Source organism: Trachemys scripta, chromosome 7, assembly GCF_013100865.1.
Source record: "Trachemys scripta elegans isolate TJP31775 chromosome 7, CAS_Tse_1.0, whole genome shotgun sequence".
Classification (NCBI taxonomy): domain Eukaryota; kingdom Metazoa; phylum Chordata; order Testudines; family Emydidae; genus Trachemys; species Trachemys scripta.
Genome location: NC_048304.1, coordinates 49,289,336 through 49,309,530, shown reverse-complemented (window position 1 = coordinate 49,309,530; position 20,195 = coordinate 49,289,336). Strand labels below are relative to the sequence as shown.

Sequence of the window (20,195 nt, the reverse complement as noted above, 5' to 3'; positions counted from 1 at the left end):
TTGGCTGAGTGGGATGCAAACATTCATCATGGATCCACTCCAACCCCCTGCAGTTTGACGCTGCTCCTTTCTGGAGTGGCCCAATCAGGGCCGAGACCCCGCTGCACCAGGTACTGTACAAGCACATGCAGGCGTGGTCCTCGCCCCGAAGAACAGCCGTGAGTAACCGGGAACTGGCACGGAACAGTGAGCGTAGCAGAGACTTTGGGTCTATTTCCAGCTCTCTCATCAACTGGTTGGGCCACCGTAGTTGAGTCTCTCTCTGGCTTGCTCTGTGCCTCAGTTTCCCCATATCTCAAGGGGAGATTATGGCACTGCACCACTCCCCGGGCTTGTGGGACGAGCCTGCTGGAAAACTTCCATTGAAACATTTTTCCATGGGGAAAATACCATTTTGATAAACTGACATTTCCTGTGAAATCATAATGGTTTGGATGAAATTTCACTTAGGAAAAAAAATGGTTGGAAAAAAAAAAGGTTGAAAAGCTCCGAACGGGACTGCTGATTTTTTTATTGTGAAATACTGCTTAATTTTCTAGCAAAACCAGAACAAACCCCATTTCTCAAAGGTTGCAATGGAGATTGGAATGTTTTGATGGCCCTAAACCAGGGTTTCCAGAATTTCATTTTTTGGAAAATTTCCAGTGGTTTTGGAATCTCCCTTGAAATCTCGCTTGTTTCATGGGTGCAGGAATCCGGGGGCCGACGGACTCTGCTCAGGAGGCTGCCATGCTACGTGCACTGAGACACACATGGAAGAGGAGGGCAAAGCAGGACTTGTTTCCCAGGCGCCTACAAAGGTTTCGTGAGCAGCAGCGCATCTGTGGTTGTTTTAAATGCAAACCCAGAAGGCTGTGGCCATGGGCTCAGGCCGGGGGCTCTGGGAAGGGCCAGACACCGTGGAGCCAGGCCTCGCTGAGTCCTAGCTGAGCATGTGAGTAAGCAGCAGAACCGTCCCAGGAGCAGGTACCCACTGGGCTCTGGAGGGGGCTGCCCTCAGGGCTGAGTTGGTTCAAGGCTCCAGCCAGGGCACTCAGGACTGCGGTTTGGCGTGCCTGCGCTAATCTGCCTCAGCACCGGGGTCCATGAAAGCAGCTGGCCTGGGGTGTCATCCCGCCTCAAAGGAACTCCCTCCACAGAGCCAACCCCACAGACAGGATAGGAGAGCTTGCTGCAGACCAGATACCACAGTGATGGGCACATGATAGCTAGCTAGATGGTACCCTCCCCCCGCTGCCCATATCCATCCTGCCCAGCCGGTGGCCCCTACCCAGCCATGCCCAGCCAGTGCCCCCCCCGCCCATCCCCATCCTGCCCAATCAGTGCCCCCCAGCTCTCCATCCCCATCCTGCCCAATCAGTGCCCCCCAGCTCTCCATCCCCCCCCCCCCCCCCCAACCACTTGTTCATATCCTGCCCAGCTGACACTCAATCCCACTCTTCGCCTCCCCCTGTACTGGAGCCTGGCACTGCCAACAACAAGGCATATGACACTATGCCCATGCGGAGGGCATGGGATGGACAGGGCACTGCTTGTAGGGACACGTGATCGAGATGAGCACCAGCTCCTCGTGACCCGCAGACACCTCCCCACCAGAAGCTGGAGGGGCAGTGATCCCAGATCACTCCGCAGTGCCCGGCTGGTTGGGTGGCCTCGTGACTACGTGTTCCCAGTGCCATCCAACCTGGCCCCAGAGGCGAGCAGCAGTGCTAATCTCTCCGGTCACACAGTCCAGAGTTTATTACCATGCCAGGGGCTGAGCTAGGCAGGCCTTCCTCCTCTGCCTGTCACGTGGCTCTGTGGGTGACAGCTGCCCCGGGCCTGGCATCGGGGGATCCTTCTGAGGGGCTGCACAGAGCGACACCAGCCACTGAGAGGCTTCTGGGGCCCACCGACCACTGCCCAGTGGATGGGACACTGGGGGTCGGCGGTGCTTGGAGGCACCCAGTAGTGGAAGGATGGCTTAGTGGTTAATCCCTGGCCTGGGCTGTGGCCGATCTGGGGTCAGTGGGCAGCTGTGGCACAAACTTTGTGGCTAGGGGGTCTCAGTTCCCCATCACATCCTTGTCCATTTAGCTGGCCTGCCCCTTGGGGCTGATGCCAGCTCTGGCTGTGGGGCTGGGTCTTGGCGAGTGCCCTGCAGCCCCGCAGGATGGCAGGAGGCGCCCTGGAAAGCTGCCCTCCTGGGTCATTTCCCCTCCCTGGCTGCAGGGACCTCCCACCTCTCTAGGTCAATGGAAAATTGGCTTTTTGGAAGCTGCGGGCAGTCCTGGAGCCAGCCAGGCCTTGGCTGCCCTCTCTGCTTTGTTTGAACAGTTGTGGTGCCACAACCAGCAACGACCCTGGGGAAAGTCCACAGCTGCCGGCGACCCTGCTGCTCCCACCAGCAGGGAACAGGAGGGCGGATCCACCAGCTCCTCATTAAGGCCGCAGCCTAACAAGGAAGTGGGAAGCAAAGGATGCCAGGCAGCCGCCCCCTTCACCCACCACCGCCAGCCACCAAGCAGCTCCTCAGCCCCACAGAGAACCAGGCGGCTGCTGACCGGGTGACCTGGGCAGCTGGGGCAGCTAGGCAGAGCAGCCAGCAGAGCTACGCAGCACATAGCCACTATGTGGGCACCCCAGGGTGCTGGGCGGGGCCTCTGATTGCTCTTCTCTCAGTGCTGGGGGATCCTCGCACCCCACAGTGTGTGTGTGGGGGGTGTAGAGGGCGATCGCTGGCTCTGATGCCGTGTGCAGTAATGCCAAACACACCTGCTGGAAGCACAAGGCTGGCTTAAAACCCCCCGGGTGTCTCAGCAATACATGCTGGGTTCTGTTTGCCTTCCATTTCCTGAGCCATTGGGGGCAGTTTTCAAGCATTTCCCTGCAAATGGAAGGGCCAGAAACATACTTCTTCTCCCAACGCAAGCAGAGATTTGCCCCCTGATCACCTGACTCCAGGAGCTGGGGCTTTAGGAAACCCCCTTATCACAGAATCGTAGCCATACGGTGAGGCGTGTGGTCACATTCCCAGAACTGGCAGCTGGGGAAGATGGTGAAGGCTCAGCGAATTGCATGGACACAGGCAGCCGGTTTATACGCCCCCTACAGAATTTGATAACAGGGAGATGATTCTCTATTCAGCTCTATATGTTAGTTGGGAACGGCCATGCAAATTATGGGGAGCCGTTTCCAAAGTAGCGGCTGATTCTGGGGTGTGCAAGTCGGCGGGCCTGCTCAGAAGGACTCAGCATCCACCACCCCAGCAGGAGCAGCAGGTGCTCAGCAGGTGTGAATCAGAGGTGTCTCGTAGACCTTGACTTGAGTGCTGTAGAGCCTGGTTGGTTTTATCACCAGGCGGTTCTGCAGGACTGGTCTGGAGTGTGTGTCTGTCAGGTAGGTCTGAATCTGCATCTGGGTCCATGTGCACGAGTGTGAGCTTGTGTGTGTGTGGGGTGTCTATTAGACATGGCTGCGAATTCCCCTGTAAGCCGGCGTTTGTGTTTGCACTGTGATGCCCCCCTGGGCCCACCAGAAAGCCGTGACGGCCAAGTGTCAGCCATTCCCGGCCCTGACTGAGAAAGCCTGCGGCCAAAACTGTAGCCTCAGCACTGTGGCCCATGCCAAAGGGAGTGGCAGGGGGGTCCTAGTGGGTCTAACAATGCGCTGAATCAGGAGGCCTGGGAACTGCAGAGATCAGCTAACCTGTATCTACGCCCCCCTCTGGTCTGGGCGCATGGAAGGGGAACTGTCAGCACAGGCTGGGGACACAGCGCCAAACTGAAGGTGGGACAAGCACACAAACCTCTCCAGGTACTGCCAGGTAACATGTGTTACTGATGGGCAAAATCAAAGGGGCAAATGCCAGGCCAGGAAGGAACTGGGACTTGTAATTTTATTTTGTTCCAGATGGGTTGGTATCCTGCCTCATCTGAGTGCCGGTCAGTTGTGCAGCAGGTGATGTGGCTGGCATCTGTCATGTGTGGTCCGCTCTCTCTCACCTTTCCCCAGGCGGCAGGAGGGCGGGGGCTGCATGCACTGAGGAGGGGCTGGGTTGGGGAGCATTTGGTTTGATTTGTCCACACTGCTTTGGGGAGAAGGGGTCCTTGGGCCACAGAAGCGGCGGTGCTGCGCCCAGATCTCCCCCGGACCTTCGGGCAGAGGCAGGAGCTCCATGTGCCAGCGGAAGCCCATCTCACTGGTGCGTGGCTGCGTTCGATACCAGCTGAGGTTCTCTGAGTGCTGCAAGCTTTGTGCCCAGCTCTGGTGTGCAGCTGTATTCTAGCTGAGAGATGACGGAGGCGCCAATAACTGCGGCCAGGTCATCATGACAGGGCAACCTCGCCTAGAGTGCCCTCCAGCAGCAGGGTGCAGCATGACAGGCGTCTCCAGCCTCAGTTTCTCTTCCTTGTCCCGCCATGCAAGGAAGAGTCACTCAAAGCTGGCCTCCGAATGCAACATATCAATCAACTCCCAGGCCGTCGCTCCGCACACAACTCCCACAGTTCCCACAGCAAATATTGAAAGGTCCAACCCATTCCCCACTACAGGAGCCTGGCCTCCAAGTCTGGAGCAGTCCTGCGTTCCCTGGCCACAGCCCTGTTCCCCAGGGCTCCCTGCCTGGCAGTGACCCATCTTCCCACCTCTTCGCCCAGAGAGCTCCTGGCAGTCCTACCCCTCCCACAGCAACACTCTGGTTTCTGGGCTCGGCTAGTTTTTCCCCTTTTCCTGGGGGTCCTTGCCCGGGCATCAGCTGGGGTCGCACCGGCACACCCGTTCCAGCTCCTCCGTGTCTCTCGCTGAATCCTCTCCAGTTCGGCCTCACTCCATCTCCCTCCCTCTGGAGCCTGGTGCCTCCCAAGCCCCGGATTGAATCGACTGATTGGGGCATCAACCATTCACTGGGGGAGACTGCCTCGTGGCCCAGAGTCTCCAGCGTGATTCCTCTGCTCACCAGCACTGCCCCCAGCTCGCTCGGCTTCAGCCTCAGCCAGCTGCTCTTCACCCATGAGATGGTCTCGCCCGCCCTTGGGCTGTCCTGGGGGCTCTGGCAAGGTTGGATGTGGTGCAGGATGGGTCAAGCTGGGGGTTGGCTGCATATCGCGACGCTGGCCCTTGGCAGATCTGTGCGGGGGAGGGGAATTGGGGCCTGTCGGGGGTGGGGTGTCGAGAGCTGGCGGTGGAGCAGACAGTGCACTGAGTTGTGCCGTGCTGTGGGGTGTCAATCACAGCTCCTGGGGCGGAGACATGTCTGGCCCCTGCCGTGTTTGTCTCCAGGGGGAATCCCCCGTGTCTGGCTGATTGCTCTGGGGCAGTGGGAGACCGGGAGGGTACTGTGGGCTCTTGTCTCTGCCAACATGCCAGCATTGTGCCAGCGGGATCACCGATGGCATTGGGATCCCAGCTGGGCCAGCCACCCACGGGCCCTCTGCCCATCCCTGCTCCTGTCAGCCAGCGTGGCCACAAAGCTGCGGGGCAGCTCAGGCAGGGTCAGCCGCCAACAGCAAGTGCAACACCCCTAGCGTGCAAACACTGAGTGTGCGTGTCCACCCAGCGCACACCCCTCTATCCATCCATCTATCCCCATACACACCCTTCTATCCATCCATCCATCCATCCCCACACACCCCTCTATCCACCCCTCTATCCATCCATCCATCTATCCCCATACACACCTGTCATAACTATAAAGGGAAGGGTAACAGCTCTCCGGTGTACAGTACTATAAAATCCCTCCTGGCCAGAGACTCCAAAATCCTTTTCCCTGTAAAGGGTTAAGAAGCTCAGGTAATCTGGCTGACACCTAACCCAAAGGACCAATAAGGGGACAAGATACTTTCAAATCTTGAGGCGGGGGGGAGGCTTTTGTTTGTGCTCTTTGTTTGGGAAGTTGTTCGCTCTTGGGACTATAAGAGGGACCAGACATCAATCCAGGTTCTCCAAATCTTTCTGAACAAGTCTCTCATATTTCAAACTTGTAAGTAAACAGCCAGGCAAGGCGTGTTAGTTTATCTTTGTTTTCTCAACTTGTAAATGTACCTTTTGCTAGAGTGTTTATCTCTGTTTGCTGTACTTTGAACCTAAGGCTAGAGGGGGGTCCTCTAAGCTCTTTAAGTTTGATTACCCTGTAAAGTTATTTTTCCATCCTGATTTTACAAAGAGGATTTTTACCTTTTTCTTTAATTAAAAGCCTTCTTTTTTAGAACCTGATTAATTTTTCCTTGTGTTTAAGATCCAAGGGGTTTGGATATTGATCCACCAGGAGTTGGTGGGAGAAAGGAGGGGGATGGTTAATTTCTCCTTGTTTTAAGATCCAAGGGGTTTGGATCTGTATTCACCAGGGAATTGGTGAAGGTCTCTCAAGGCTACCCAGGGAAGGGAATTAGCTTTGGGATGGTGGCAGCGGACCAGATCTAAGCTGGTAGTTAAGCTTAGAAGTTTTCAAGCAGGCCCCCACATTTGTACCCTAAAGTTCAAAGTGGGGAAGCAGCCTTAACAACACCATTCTATCCATCCATCCATCCATCCATCCATCTCCATACACACCCTTCTATCCATCCATCTATCCCCACACACCCCTCTATCCATCCATCCATCCCCATACACACCCCTCTATCTATCCATCCATCCATCTTTCCCCACACACTGGCCTCTATCCATCCATCCATCCCCATACACCCCCGTTCTCATCATTGGGTTAGTATCCACTCACCCACCTGCCCAAGCTCTCACATTGCTGCCATGCCCGGTTAGGAGTTTGGACCCACACAGGCCAAAGAGCAGATTCAGTCCCTGAGTGTGGGCCAGCCTTCCACCCCCAGCCGCGCCCGACCCCCCAGCACAAGGCGTGTGGAAAGCTTCACTCACAGGAAGAGGAGGATGCCGGTGTTGGCCATGGCGTAGGCCAGCCCCAGGATGCCGCTGCCCATGATGGCATTGCTGAGGTTGAACACGGACATGCCAAAGGAGGTCTTCCCTTCGAACTGCACAGACGGGACACAGAGGGTCATGCGCCGTGGCTGGGCAAAGCCCGGCCCCCCATGTCCCTAGCTGGAAATATCCCCATGTCCCCTGCCCCCCAGTACCTGCTACTTACACAGAGAGATGCCTTCGGAGCACCCCAGCTAACCCTCTGGGCTACTACTGGTACCAGCACCTCTGTCACTGCCCAGGGTACATTCCTCCTTCCTAGGGGCTGTTATTTCCCTTGTAATCCCTCTTCCTCAATATCCTGCCTCCTTGCCCTAAGCTGCCGCACCCCTCTGGGCACCTCTGTGACAGCCCCACTTCCACAGCCTGGCTCTTCAACGCCAACTGTAGTTGCTCCTGCTCTTATATCTAGAAGGCCCCGCTGTGACGCTGGCACATCAGGGGCCAGCTCATGCCAAGGCCCTAGGTGTCGACTGACCCATGACAAGCACACAGCTGGAGCCAGCCTGACTCCCTGGGTGTTAGCCTTATTAACCTCGGTATTAGCGTTATACAAATGAGCTTAGTGGTTGGACGTGCTGGAATGCTGTGAGTCGCTGCCGGCATTATCTGGTTTATAAAACCTTTGTCCCATGCTAGGACGTAACAGTGAAGTGTTCGCTCTGAAACTGGCAACCACCAGACAGGAGAGAAGCACTAACTGGTGTGAATGGAGTGTGAACAGGAGGTGTCAGCTCCGGCCCAACCAAGGAAGCCCAGTGACACCAGCCGAACTCTTGTGGAACATCAGAGGACAAAAGATTTCTGTTGCTTGCTGCCCCCTACCCCAAGAGGAGCCAGACTCCTGAATTCCTCCCAGCAGCTGAATTTGCATCTCGAAGCAGAATGGGGGGAGGAATAAAAAGCCCTGACAAGGAGGAACAGGATCTTTTATGCTGCTTGGACTCTGAGGGGTAAGGATTACTGGGCATAAGCAAGAGATTCCCAGTGCTTAGCCTGGGTTAGCCACAAAGGACAGATAGAGCCTGCTTATCAGAGAAGCCTCTATTACTTTTTGAAACATAAGACTGGAATTAATTTGGGTGTGTCTGTGTTTAGCTGCTTTAACCTCTCAAAGAGCTCTCCTCTTTCCTTTTCCTAGTCAATACATCTGTAGAGCCGTGATACTCCGAGCTCAGCTGGTCAGGAGCCAAATTAGCGAGCAACATGCTCCAAAAGGGCCCCAGTCATGTGAATTCCTTGTTTCATTGACTATATATATATACACACTATTCTCACAGCACAATGATTGGCCACGTATTCCACAGTCGGTTAATAAAACAGTACAAGCATCCTGATTGGTTACTAACTTGTATTGGTTAATAATGAAATCATATGGGGCTTTAACATCATGCGTTGTGAACAGCCGCAGGAAACACGTTCAAGAGCCACTTGTGGCTCCCGAGCCTCACTCGGAGTATCACTGCGCTAGACAGTTTATTACAGGACTGGCTACAAGCGCTGTCTATGGGTGAGATCTAAGGCACAGGCGCCGACTTTCTAATGTGCTGGGGGGTGCGCCCCCTTGCTCCACCCTAGGCCCTGCCCCCACTCCACCCCTGCCCCCAAGCCTCACCCCCACCCTGCCTCTTCCCGCTGCTTCTCTGCCCTCCCCGTCCCCTGCCCTGAGCATGCTCCACCCTCGCTCCTCCCCTCTCCCCCATCCATCCCAGTGTCTCCCATACACCACGGAACAGCTGATTGTGGTGGGTGGAAGGTGCTGCAGCGGGAAGCGCTGATCGGCAGGGCCCACCGGTGGGTGGGAGGTGCTGGCGGGAGGCACTGCTAGGGAGGCTGCTCAGCACCCACCATTTTTTTTCTGTGGGTGCTCCAGTCGGTGCCTATGGTTTAAGGTGCAATTGACCTGGGGTAAGTGACGGGTCCCTTGGGACTGGGAGTAACCTGACTATTGCTGTGATCCTTGGCGTGAGGGACCCTCTGTGACAAAGGCAGACTCGCCTGGTGGCAGAATAGATCGGAGCGCCCAAAGGGATGGTCGGTGACTCCAGGATTAGCCTGTTCTAGCGCCTGAGGAATTCATACTTGGTGAAATCTAAGTGTAGAACTCACAGCCAGTTAGGGTTGGTGTCCTGCTCTTGGGCCCCTGCAGGGCAGCCTGGTACCTGGCTCAATTCCTGGGGAGCAGGCCAAAAGGGCAGCCACTGAGTCCATGTAACAAGCCCACTCGCCCACCCCTAGGGGTCACCAGCACTAAATGCAAGAGCTCTGATCACTTGAGCTAAGGGAAAAATTGAACAAGCTGTGAGCAGCAGTAGTAGGCTTTTATCCTCTAGGTGGACCAGCCACTAGAGGGCAAATGGGTCACACATGCTAAACTGGAGGTTTATGGTGAAACCAAAGAACCTGGGAGATCTCTCCAGCTCTCTCTGTGCCCCAGGGAATGAGCTCAGGGGGCAGCCCATGGTAGCAGGGGGCTGGATCTGGATTTCCCGACTTCCACTCCCCTGCCCTGCCCCTGCTCTGCAGTGAAGGGCAGTGGGTCTGTGCCCTGCCTGAGGGCCAGGCTCTTGGCAAGCAGCACGAGGAGGTGCCTGGCCTGCAGTCACCCCACCAGCCACTCTCCTCCCTGGACTCACATCTGTGAAGTGGGTCTGCTTCTTGTCAGGGCCCTGGGGCAGGAACTCCTCCATCTCCGCCACGGTGGGCTGGGGCTCTTCAAACCTGGAGTAAGGTGAGGGGGGGAGAGAGAAGAGCTATAAACCATGCACCATAGTGGGGTGCTACTTTTCCCTGGCGCCACCTGGGCTGCCCATGCCACCTCCCAAAGCAGAACAGGGCCATGCCACTCCATCTCCTTCACCTCCCACAGCTCCCACTCCAGAGCGCTCTGCTGGCCAGAAGGCTCCAGCCTGCCCCTGGGGAGCCTTATCTCTGATGGCACCGCGGCATGGGGGGGAAGGTATAGCAGAGGGTCCCTGAGTGACTGGCACCAATCCCTTACCCTCCTCCAGCACCAATACTCCAAGGAGCTCAAAGTGCCCTACAAACACAATCCCCTCCCAGCAGGGTGAGCACCAGGATCCCCTGGGGAAACTGAGGCAGAGAGGGGCTGGGACTTCCTCAGCATTACCCCGCAAGGCAGCAGATCCCAGCTCTCCTGTGTCCAGTCTTAATAGACTCCCACTGCTCCTGGCTGCACTGGGGTGTGTGGTCCCGTCATTCTCCTCCTTAGAAGCAAATTCTTCCCCAGGCTCAGGCTGGAGGTGGCCCTTTGAGGTCAGACTGCACCATGCTGCTTGGAGCAGGACCTGCCCATGCAGCTTAGCGCCCTCCCCCCCCCCCCGCTTGCATCCCCCCACACTGCCGCTCAGCCGGCCTCCCCATCAATCCACCTTGCCAGCCTCTCAGTCCTTCTGGCTCTTCTCTGAACACCCAGCAATGGGGCGTTCTCGTACGGGATCCAAGGGGCTGCTCCGCCGAGACCCTAGACAGGGATCAGCCCCCACCCCACTTTGTTTTCTTGGCTGCCTGTTGCAGAGCTGTGGGGAGGGGGGTCATGGGACAGGAGTGGGAGGCATGGGGTGTGTTGGGGGGAGCCCAGGGTTGGGCTAGCTGGGGCCTGGGGGTCAGGACTGAGGGGCACCGGCAGAGTTAGGGGCTGGGGAGAGCCCAGGCAGGGCCGGCTTTAGGAAGTGCGGGACCCGATTTGAATACCCGGCAGTGGTCCGGGTCTTCGGCGGCACTTCGGCATGGGTCCTTCACTCGCTCCAGGTCTTCCGCGACACTGAAGGATCCGCCGTCGAAATGTCGCCAAAGACCTGGAGCGAGTGAAGGACCCGCCGCCGAAGTGTTGCCGAAGACCCGGACCACTGCTGGGTGAGTAAAAAAATTAAAAAGGCACTTAAGTTAGGCACTCTTCTTTAGGGCGCAGGCCCTCTTAGGCGCAGGGCCCCATTCAGGGGAATTGGGGGAATCGGCCTAAAGCCGGCCCTGAGCCCAGGGCTGGGCTAGCAGGGGGCTGCAGGTCGGGAGTGAGGAGCACTGGCAGAGCTGCGAAGGGAACACTTGCATGGCACCTGCCTTCACTGTGCCTAGATCTGGCAAGGGTTCCTAACCCATCCCCTGCCAGGCGCAGGAAGACAGAATGACCCTGTCTCTCAGCTGGCTCCAGCCAGGCAAGCCCCTGCCCTCTGCCCACGTGCTGGGGTTACCTGGTATTCCCCACCAAGGGGATGGCCGAGGCATTCACAGCATATTTCCCATTGGGCACCAGCTCCACCAGCTCTGTCTGGATGGGGATCTCTGCAGGGTCCATCTCTGCCAGACTCACTGGGGCAACGGCGCTGGCTGTAGGAAGGAAGGAAAGTCAGTCATACTCCTTTTGAGACCCTGGAGAACGACATCTCCCCATGGGGCTGGACCAGGCGGCAGAGCACAGATTGGGGCTCAGTGGGGCTGGGAACACAAACAGAATAACATGTATCCGGGCCGTGGGCTTGGAGCTTGACCTGCCCGAAATCCCACCTTGGGCTGGCTTCCAGGTCTAAATTGGTCTCCCCCAGGGCACGTGGAAATGCCAGCAGGGTCACCCACCAGCCTGCTGCCATCCAGCTGCCCTCCCTTCCCAGCCAGCAGCCACAGAGCCAGGCTAACCGCAGGGTCCTGCATCTGCCCAGGGCTATGGCATGGGGGGCGTCCGCATTGACCCTTCCTGGGCCTGCTGCTAAGGGGCCACCAGCTCGAAGCTGACACACCCAGGGGCTTTCCCCCATGGGCACTGGAAGGAAATCTTACTGGGGCCTGGTGAGAGCTGACGAGCTGTCTCCCATCACCGGGAGACACGCTCCCCTCCCCGGGCAGTGCACAGCACAGCATGGCACTGCCCCCGCTCGCCCTGTGCCGGGCACAGCTCTACGGGGGGGCAGGGAGAGAGGCGAACCTGCTTGGTTCCAGTGGCACCCGGTTGGGGGGAGGACGCTTCCTTGCTGCGAGAGGCACTCAGAGACGGCCCTAGATGGCCAGTCCCTCATTCACGCCATCTCCGCTGGGTCATCCAGATGGGCTCCACCTGGGCACAACTGTGAAAAACACCTGGGAGCGGCGACTCATCCAGCCCCCAATTGAGCCCATCTGACCCACGCACGCTCTGTACTGGCTGCCAGGCAAGCTCTGGATAGCTTACAGGGACCCTTGAGCACTCCAAACCCAGGCTGTGCCAGGGTGACATTATTACCACCCCCACCTGCCATGCCAACACCCACCCGGAAGGCCAGCATGTCTGTGGAGTGAGCCCCTTTCCAGCTGCCAGCAGCACCCCTGCCATCACACCGCTGTATAACCCCCTGGAGCGCCCACCCATGGAATTTTGTGCCCAGGTCTGGTAGTCCCAGGAGAGAACGGAGTTAGAAAAGGTTCAGAGAAGGGCACCAAGGATGATCCAGGGTATGGAACAGCTTCCATGTGAGGAGAGGCCAGACAGAGCAGGGCTGTAAAGCTTAGACAAGAAATGACTGTCAGGGGATATAAGAAAGGTCGATGAAATCATGACCGATGAAGAGAAGGTGAGTAGAGAAGCATTATTCACCCTGTCCCACAACACAAGAACCAAGGATCACCCGATGAAATGAACAAGCAGCAGGTTTCATACAACCAAGAGGAAGGACTTCTGCACACAACACACAATTAACCTGCAGAACTCATTGCCAGAGGATGTTGTGATGGTCAAAAGTATAACAGGGTTCAAAAAAGAACTAGGTAAGTCCATGGAAGATAGGTCCATCAGTGGCCATTGGCTAAGATGGCTAAAGATGCCACCCCATGCTTGGGGTGACCCTAAACCTCTGACTGCCAGAAGCTAGGAGGGGACCACTCTCCCAGAAGCTCAGAGACAGGATACTGGGCAAGATGGACCATTCACAGACAAGGTCAGCTCCCACATTGCTGTCCTGGGCAACACAGTATGGGGAGGAGGTGAACAGCCCTGAGTGGTGAAAGAACAGATTAAGGACTACACCGCTACCTCGATATAATGCGACCCGATATAACACGAATTTGGATATAACGCAGTAAAGCAGTGCTCTGGGTGGGCGGGGCTGCACACTCCAGTGGATCAAAGCAAGTTCAATATAATGTGGTTTCACCTATAACATGGTAAGATTTTTTGGCTCCCAAGGACAGCATTATATCGAGGTAGAGGTGTATTTAGAAAAGCTGGACATGCACAAGTCCATGGGACCAGATCTGATGCATCTGAGGGAGTTGGCTGATGAGATTGCAGAGCCATTGGCCATTATCTTTGAAAACTCATGGCAATAGGGGGAGTTCCAGGACGATTAGAAAAAGGCAAATATAGTGCCCATCTTTAAAAAATGGAAGAAGGAAATCCAGGGAACTACAGCCTCACCTCAGTACCTGGAAAAATCATGAAGCAGGTCTTCAAGGAAACCATTTTGAAGCAGTTGGAGAAGAGGAATGTGATCAGGAACGATCAACATGGATTCACCAAGGGCATGTCATGCCTGACCAACCTGATTGCCTTCTATGATGAGATAACTGGCTCTGTGGATATGGGGAAAGCAGTGGATGTGATATATCTTGACTTTAGAAAAGCTTTTGATACGGTCTCCCACAGTATTCTTGCCAGCGAGTTAAAAAAGTTGGATGGCTTGGATGAATGGATATAAGGTGGATAGAAAGCTGGCTAGATTGTCGGGCTCAACGGCTAGTGATCAACGGCTCAATGTCTAGTTGGCAGCCGGTATCAAGTGGAGTGCCCCAAGGGGCGGTCCTGGGTAGGGTGATCAGAGAGCAAGTGTGAAAAATTGGGAGGGTAATAGGCACCCATAGAAGACAAAGCCTCAAATATCGGGACTGTCCCTATAAAATCAGGACATCTGATCACCCTAGTCCTGGGTCTGGTTTTGTTCAACATCTTTATTAATGATCTGGATGATGGGATGAATTGCACCGTCAGCAAGTTCGCAGATGACACTAAGGTGTGGGGAGAGGTAGATATGCTGGAGGGTAGGGATAGGGTCCAGAGTGACCTAGACAAATTGGAGGATTGGGCCAAAAGAAATCTGATGAGGTTCCACAAGTGCAGAGTCCTGCACTTAGGATGGAAGAATCCCATGCACCGCTACAGGCTGGGGACCGACTGGCTAAGCAGCAGTTCTGCAGAAAAGGACCTGGGGATTACAGTGGATGAGAAGCTGGATATGAGTCAGCAATGTGCCCTTGTTACCAAGAAGGCTAATGGCATATTGGACTGTATTAGTAGGAGCATTGCCAGTAGATCAAGGGAAGTGATTATTCCCCTCTATTCGACACTGGTGAAGTCACACCTGGAGTATTGTGTCCAGTTTTGGGCCCCCAACTACAAAAGGATGTGGACAAATTGGAGACAGTCCAGCAGAGGGCAACGAAAATGATCAGGGGGCTAGAGCACATGACTTACGAGAAGAGGCTGAGGGAACTGGGCTTGTTTAGTCTGCAGAAGAGAAGAGTGAGGGGAGATTTGATAGCTGCCTTCAGCTACCTGAAAGGGGGTTCCAAAGAGGATGAATCTAGACTGTTCTCAGTGGTGGCAGATGACAGAACAAGGAGCAATGGTCTCAAGTTGCAGTGGGGGAGGTCTAGGTCGGATATTAGGAAACACTATTTCACTAGGAGGGTGGAGAAGCACTGGAATGCGTTACCTAGGGAGGTGGTAGAATCTCCTTCCTTAGAGATTTTTAAGGCCTGGCCTGACAAAGCCCTGGCTGGGATGATTTAGTTGGGGATTGGTCCTGCTTTGAGCAGGGGGTTGGACTAGATGACCTCCTGAGGTCCCTTCCAACCCTGATATTCTATGATTCTATGATTGATCCGATCCAACCTGGCCGTTCTTATGGCTCTGCCCTGACCTCCCCGCTGATCCCATCCTACCAGCTAGCTGGGTGGAAAGGTTCCAGCACCTTGGGAAAGGGCACGTCACAGCCCTTTGTCATGACTGGGCTGTTGAAAGATAAAAGCCTACTACAGCTACCACCTAACGGAGCGACCCCTTTATTTCCAGCACTAGCAACCGGTGCTATGATGGTAAAGATTCTGGGTGCAAACCCTGGGGGTGACCCATGGGCAGGGTCAGTCCATGGGACGTGGCTGCTCTTGGAGGTCTCCTGCTGTCATGGGGACAGTGATTATTAATCAACGAGGATCATGCTTCTACCAAGCCACACAGTCAGTAGCCCCTTTAGCTGTAATATTTGCACAAAGGGGCTGTCCTCGGACAGAGTGCCATGGGGACTGGGACTGAGCTTCTCAGCGCCCCACATGCACTCTGTCTGGGAAGCTCAGCCCTTAAAGACCCAACCCCCAACACTACAGGGTGCACTTGCCCATTGAAAAGTGCCTGGCTGGTTCAGGGGCATCCAGCATGACAGCACAATGGGCAGGGCAAGGGGGCATCAGATCCAATGGCGGCATGACCAGCACCCCAGCCGAGATAGCAGTTATGTCCAGGGCAGCCTCTCCTTTGCTAATAAACTGAGGTGCCAGCCCTGGGCATCCCCACACCCCAGAGCTTTGGGTCTGGTGCAAATCCACCTCCAAACCCTGCCCTAAAGGCCAAGCTCTGGCCTGGGACTGTGGCGTCCCTCCTCTCTGGTGCAGCTCCGGGGATGCCAGGGCCCAGCAGGCAACGCTGTGTCTTGCTCCGCTGGCTGCCCTGCATGCGGGGATCTGCAGTGTCCGGGGAGCTGCCAGCTGGATTTCTAGTCTCCCCTGCATTTTCCGCTGGATACAGGAGCCTGCTGCACTTCCTGGCCCCAAACTACTCATGTGGTGTTGCTGCACGCTGCTAAACAGCTGCCATGGGCCACCTCAGGGATGGCTGCATTTCAGCAGTGGGCGTGAGACCCCCCGACAGCCTTTAAAGTGCTGGGCGTGGAAATAACAATACTGTTCGCACGGCCAGGACCCTTCGTGCGAGGGTCTCCCCAGGCAGGACAAGCGTGAAGCAATTTCAGCCCCCAGCGGAGTGCTCACAAGTGGAGGGAGCTGCAAGTCTCTGGCTTGTCAGCCCGGGCAGCCCCTATTATCTGCCCCCCATTTCACTCCGGGCTAGTGCGGGCTGCTCCCTGCTCAGCTTCCCGGTTTCTAGGCTTCCTGGCTCTGCATGCACCTCCTGCTCTGTACCTCAGTTTCCTCACCTGTACGACTGGGGGTATTTCCATTGCACAGTGCTTGGAGGTCAGTGGGTGGGAAGCACCTGGACGGTGTAAGGGGCAGGGGTGGCCCAGCCAGGCAGCAGGGTCTGGCATTTCAAACACCATTGGGATGGGTCCCTTCAATGACTGACAGCCGAGGGCTGGGAGGAAAATGGAAGAATAACGCCCCCATCCTCTTGTGAGCAAGGGGAGACCCACTGTGTCCCCCTTTCAGCAGCGCCCATCACGCCCTGGCTTGTATGGAAATGGCTCAGTGCTAACGAGAGACAGAGGCTTAATAAAGTCTCCCTGCTGGGGCTGGCAGCAGCCAGCCTCGGTACCAGCCCAGGAGTGTGGGGGGGCTCCAGGCCAGCCAACGGGGGCAGGAAGGGAGAGGAACTGGAAACAAGGCCTTGGTGGAGGCAGCTCGCCGGGCACTGGGGCCGGGAGCGCAGGATGCCTTGGCAGGCAGCACAATGCTCCCTCTGTGGGACCATGCGCCCCTCCCCGCCAATCGCTGGGAAACGGCTCGCATGGACAGTGCGTCTTTATGGGCTGCTGGCTGCCGGCAAGGGGGAGCCCCCACCCTGCCCCCTGCCTCAGGCTGAGGGGAGCGTTGTGGGTTTGTTACTGCCAAACATCTTTGGAAAATATGGTTATAATTAAAATAACTTTGCGGCTGCCCTGGGGCCTTTCAGCCCAGCGAAGCGGGGGGGTGTCTCGTGGTGACGGCCATAGATGGGGGGAGGGCAGGAGATCTGGTGTCATTCTTGGCTTTGCCATAGATGCCCTGTGGGACCTTCAGGCCCCGTGCCTCAGTTTCCCCACCTGGCAAACAAGGATAATAATCCTTCCTTGGCTAGTCAGCTGGCAAGCTCTCTGGGGCAGGGGCTGCCTCGCGCTGCAGTGCCCAGACCCTGCTGTCATACAAATAAATAAAGGATCCCAAAGCCCTCTAGGAATGTAAAAAGGAGACAACGCAAGCAACTTACTGAGACTGCATCAGTCGCCACTGAAATGCAGCTACCTCTGGGGTGGAACAAAGCTGCTGGGCAGCAGGTGGAGGGGCCCATCTTTATCCCCAGGCACACGGCCCCTGCACGTCATCCCTCCCTGAGAAACCCCCATGGTCTGTTCAGTCCTCAGCGAACACTTCCAACAAGGGGGCAATTACTGCCAGCATGGGTGGTGGGCACAACCAGCGGGACCCCTGTCTGTCAGGAGCTGGGACAGCCTACCAGCTGCTAAGAGCTTCCAGTCACCCCCATCGGAGCCAGTGCCCCGAAGACACAACACCCCAGCTCCCTGCGTCCAGTCCCTGTGCCATCCAGGGCCCACTCTAGGTGTGTCTGCTCCAGCCAGACCATCTGGCCACCCCCGCCTCCTGGCCAGTGACACCCTGCTCAGCTAGTCTGCGCTCATGCAGAGCAGCTGCCAAGGACCCGCCCTAGCTGGTACCTGGAGCTCAGGCTTCTGGTGATTAAAAAGCCACTTGAGGAAGGACTCAAACAAGCCCATTAATCAGCTGGGAAAGGGCTGGAAAAGGCAGACATGGGAGAGACGGGAATGTGCCCTGGGGTCTAGCTAATATTCTCCAACCCTTTCTCAGCTTTCATCTTGTTCTTTTAGCTCTGGAGTTTAGAGCCCCCGCCATCAGCTGTAATTGTAAGGATCCTGAAGAGTGTCAGACGAGGACCCCCCAGAGGTAATGATTACTTCACCCCATTTTCCAGAGGGAGAAACTGACGAAGGCAGGGGTGGCTGCAGCCTGCCTAGGCAATGGGTACCCCCAGACTCCTTGCCCTGCTAATTGGGCACCGACCACTCACAGCAACACCCCGGCACTCCACCCCTAAACCCAGCCCAGGACGGAGGGGAGGGCGAGCCCATGCCACACTCATCTACAGTGGCAGCTCCCCTCCTGCAAGGTGGACCAATGCCTCCCTCCGGACTTTGTGATTGTCCCACATGGTCACAGTGCTGCTCCGATTTGGCCCAGCCACCCCGCCACCAAATCTGAGTGGCACTGCCACCCTCTGTGCCAGTTCCCAATTCCACTCACTCCCATTTGGCCTTCCCCGACCTGGGACCAGAGCCCAGGAGCCCTGACTCCCAAGGCCCCTGCTCTAACCATTGGACAAGGCTGCCTCTGTAATACTAAAGGCTGAGGAGGAGCATCAGAGTGTTTGTGGCTGGGTTTGTAAAGCGCGGCAATGATTTTAAACCAACTTGCAATAACCCTGCTGTTAAAACCACCTCAGGTGTCACTGCGCTGGTGCACGCCAGGCAGTCCGTTACATGTTCCAGCCGGGGAAAGTCACCTGAGAAGAACCCAAGTTTGCCCCCAAATCCAAGTTCAAACCAAGGGAGAACTATTGGTTATCATTAGAGACTCTGCTTCTGTTAGGTGGTCCCATGGGAAAGAGTCACAGATGGGTGGGGAGACCCGGCTTCTGTTCTGGACCCTGCACACAACACTTCACAGCTCACTGCCTCAGTTTCCCTGTCTGGCTAGCCATTGCTGGAATCTGAGCTGTTCCATCTCCCACCTTCCCCCGCCCACGTGAACGCAGGCTCTGGGAAGAGACCAACTCCAGGCCGTCAGGTTAAAAAGCGAGGCCACAAAGACCGTTCTGTCCAGATCTCATTAGGGGGCGGTGAGTCATGCTTGGGACATCTGAGCTTGCAAACAGAAGCTGTATTCCAGGAAAGCGGCGCCTGTCAGTTGAGAGCCCACCCCTCTGGGGGGATGCAGCAGCACCTACAGGCTCAGCCATTCACTGGGGACACGGCCCTGATCTCATCTGCACAGGAGACAGGGCCGGCTCCAGGCACCAGCCCAGCAAGCAGGTGCTTGGGGCGGCCAATGAAGAGGGGCGGCACGTCCGGCTCTTCGGCGGCAGATCCCTCAGTCCCTCTCAGAGGGAAGGACCTGCCACCGAATTGCCGCCGAAGACTGAAGCGGCAGCGGTAGAGCAGATCGCGATCGCGGCTTTTTATTTTATTTTTTTGCTGCGTGGGGCAGCCAAAACCCTGGAGCTGGCCCTGACAGGAAACCAGGTGCTTTGTCTGTTCCCAAGTGAGGGGCACAGACCAAGGAACTGCCCATGCTTTGCCCACCAGTGCCCTTGCCTGGCACCATGCCCAGAGCACAAGCCCTGCACCTATTCGGTATGAACTGGAGTCTGTTGCACGCACCACTCTCCCGGTGAACGTGCTGGCGCGGCTCCTAGGGACTACAAGTCCCAGCATGCACTGTTCCATCTTGGGCAGGTAAGGCAGGTGATGCTGCAGAGGGGGCATAAGGGGAGGGAAGGTCCCTCAGCCCAATCAGTTCCTCCACCCCCCAAGTTCTCGGCTTGGTGGCAGGCAGCTTGGGAAGGGCTCTTCGGTCCAGCAGAGCGTCTATGGCAATAGCCACAGTGGTTTGCAGAGTGGGGGTGGGAGATGTAAAGAGACGGGGGGAGGCTGATGTGAAGGGGATGACAAAGCTCAGTGTGTGTACAGCACTGTCCACCGGAGGCTTCCAGAGCACCTGACCTCAGCCTCAGAGCCACCCAGGGCTGCAGCATTCTTCCCCTTTGCCAGATGGGAAAACCGAGGCACACAGGAGCTGCTAGACTGGATCAGAGCCGAGGCTTGTTCAGCCCAGCAGCCTGTCTCTGATAGCGGCCAGCATCAGCTGTGTCAGGGGGAGGGGTAAGGCCCCTGTAGCAGATGTGGGATAGTCTGCCCCCACACAGGTCTCATCCTGGTCTCCGATGGTCAGAGATCGGCTTAAATCCCGAATCAGGTGGTTCAACAGCCCTGTCAGAATGTGTGTGGTTCTTAGGGTCACTTTGGCCATTTGTGTTCTCTCTATAAATGCTCAGTCCCTTTTCAAATCGTGCTAAGTCCTCAGCCTCCATGGTCTCCTGTGGCGGTGAGTTCCACTGGCCAATTGCATATTCTGTGAAAATGTGTTTTCTTTCTTCAGTTCTGAATGTGCCACCTTTTAATATAACTGCCTATCGCCTGGCCCTTGGGTTACCAGACTGGGAACTTCCAGCTCTGCCTTCCCTAGACTAGTCATTATTTTATATGCTTGTATCATGC

General features: G+C 56.2%; 1 protein-coding gene across 1 annotated transcript in view; it reads right to left on the bottom strand.

Annotated features, from left to right (window-relative positions):
- The window catches only part of SLC38A3 (solute carrier family 38 member 3), a 79,489-nt gene that overhangs the window by 25,210 nt on the left and 34,084 nt on the right, over positions 1-20,195 (bottom strand). Inside the window, exons 2-4 of the mRNA XM_034775460.1 lie at positions 11,124-11,259; positions 9,549-9,633; positions 6,850-6,965 (exon numbers count right to left, since the gene is read on the bottom strand). Of these exons, the coding sequence (XP_034631351.1) occupies positions 6,850-6,965; positions 9,549-9,633; positions 11,124-11,227 (305 nt within the window). The 5' untranslated portion in view covers positions 11,228-11,259. The remainder of the gene's footprint in view (positions 1-6,849; positions 6,966-9,548; positions 9,634-11,123; positions 11,260-20,195) is intronic.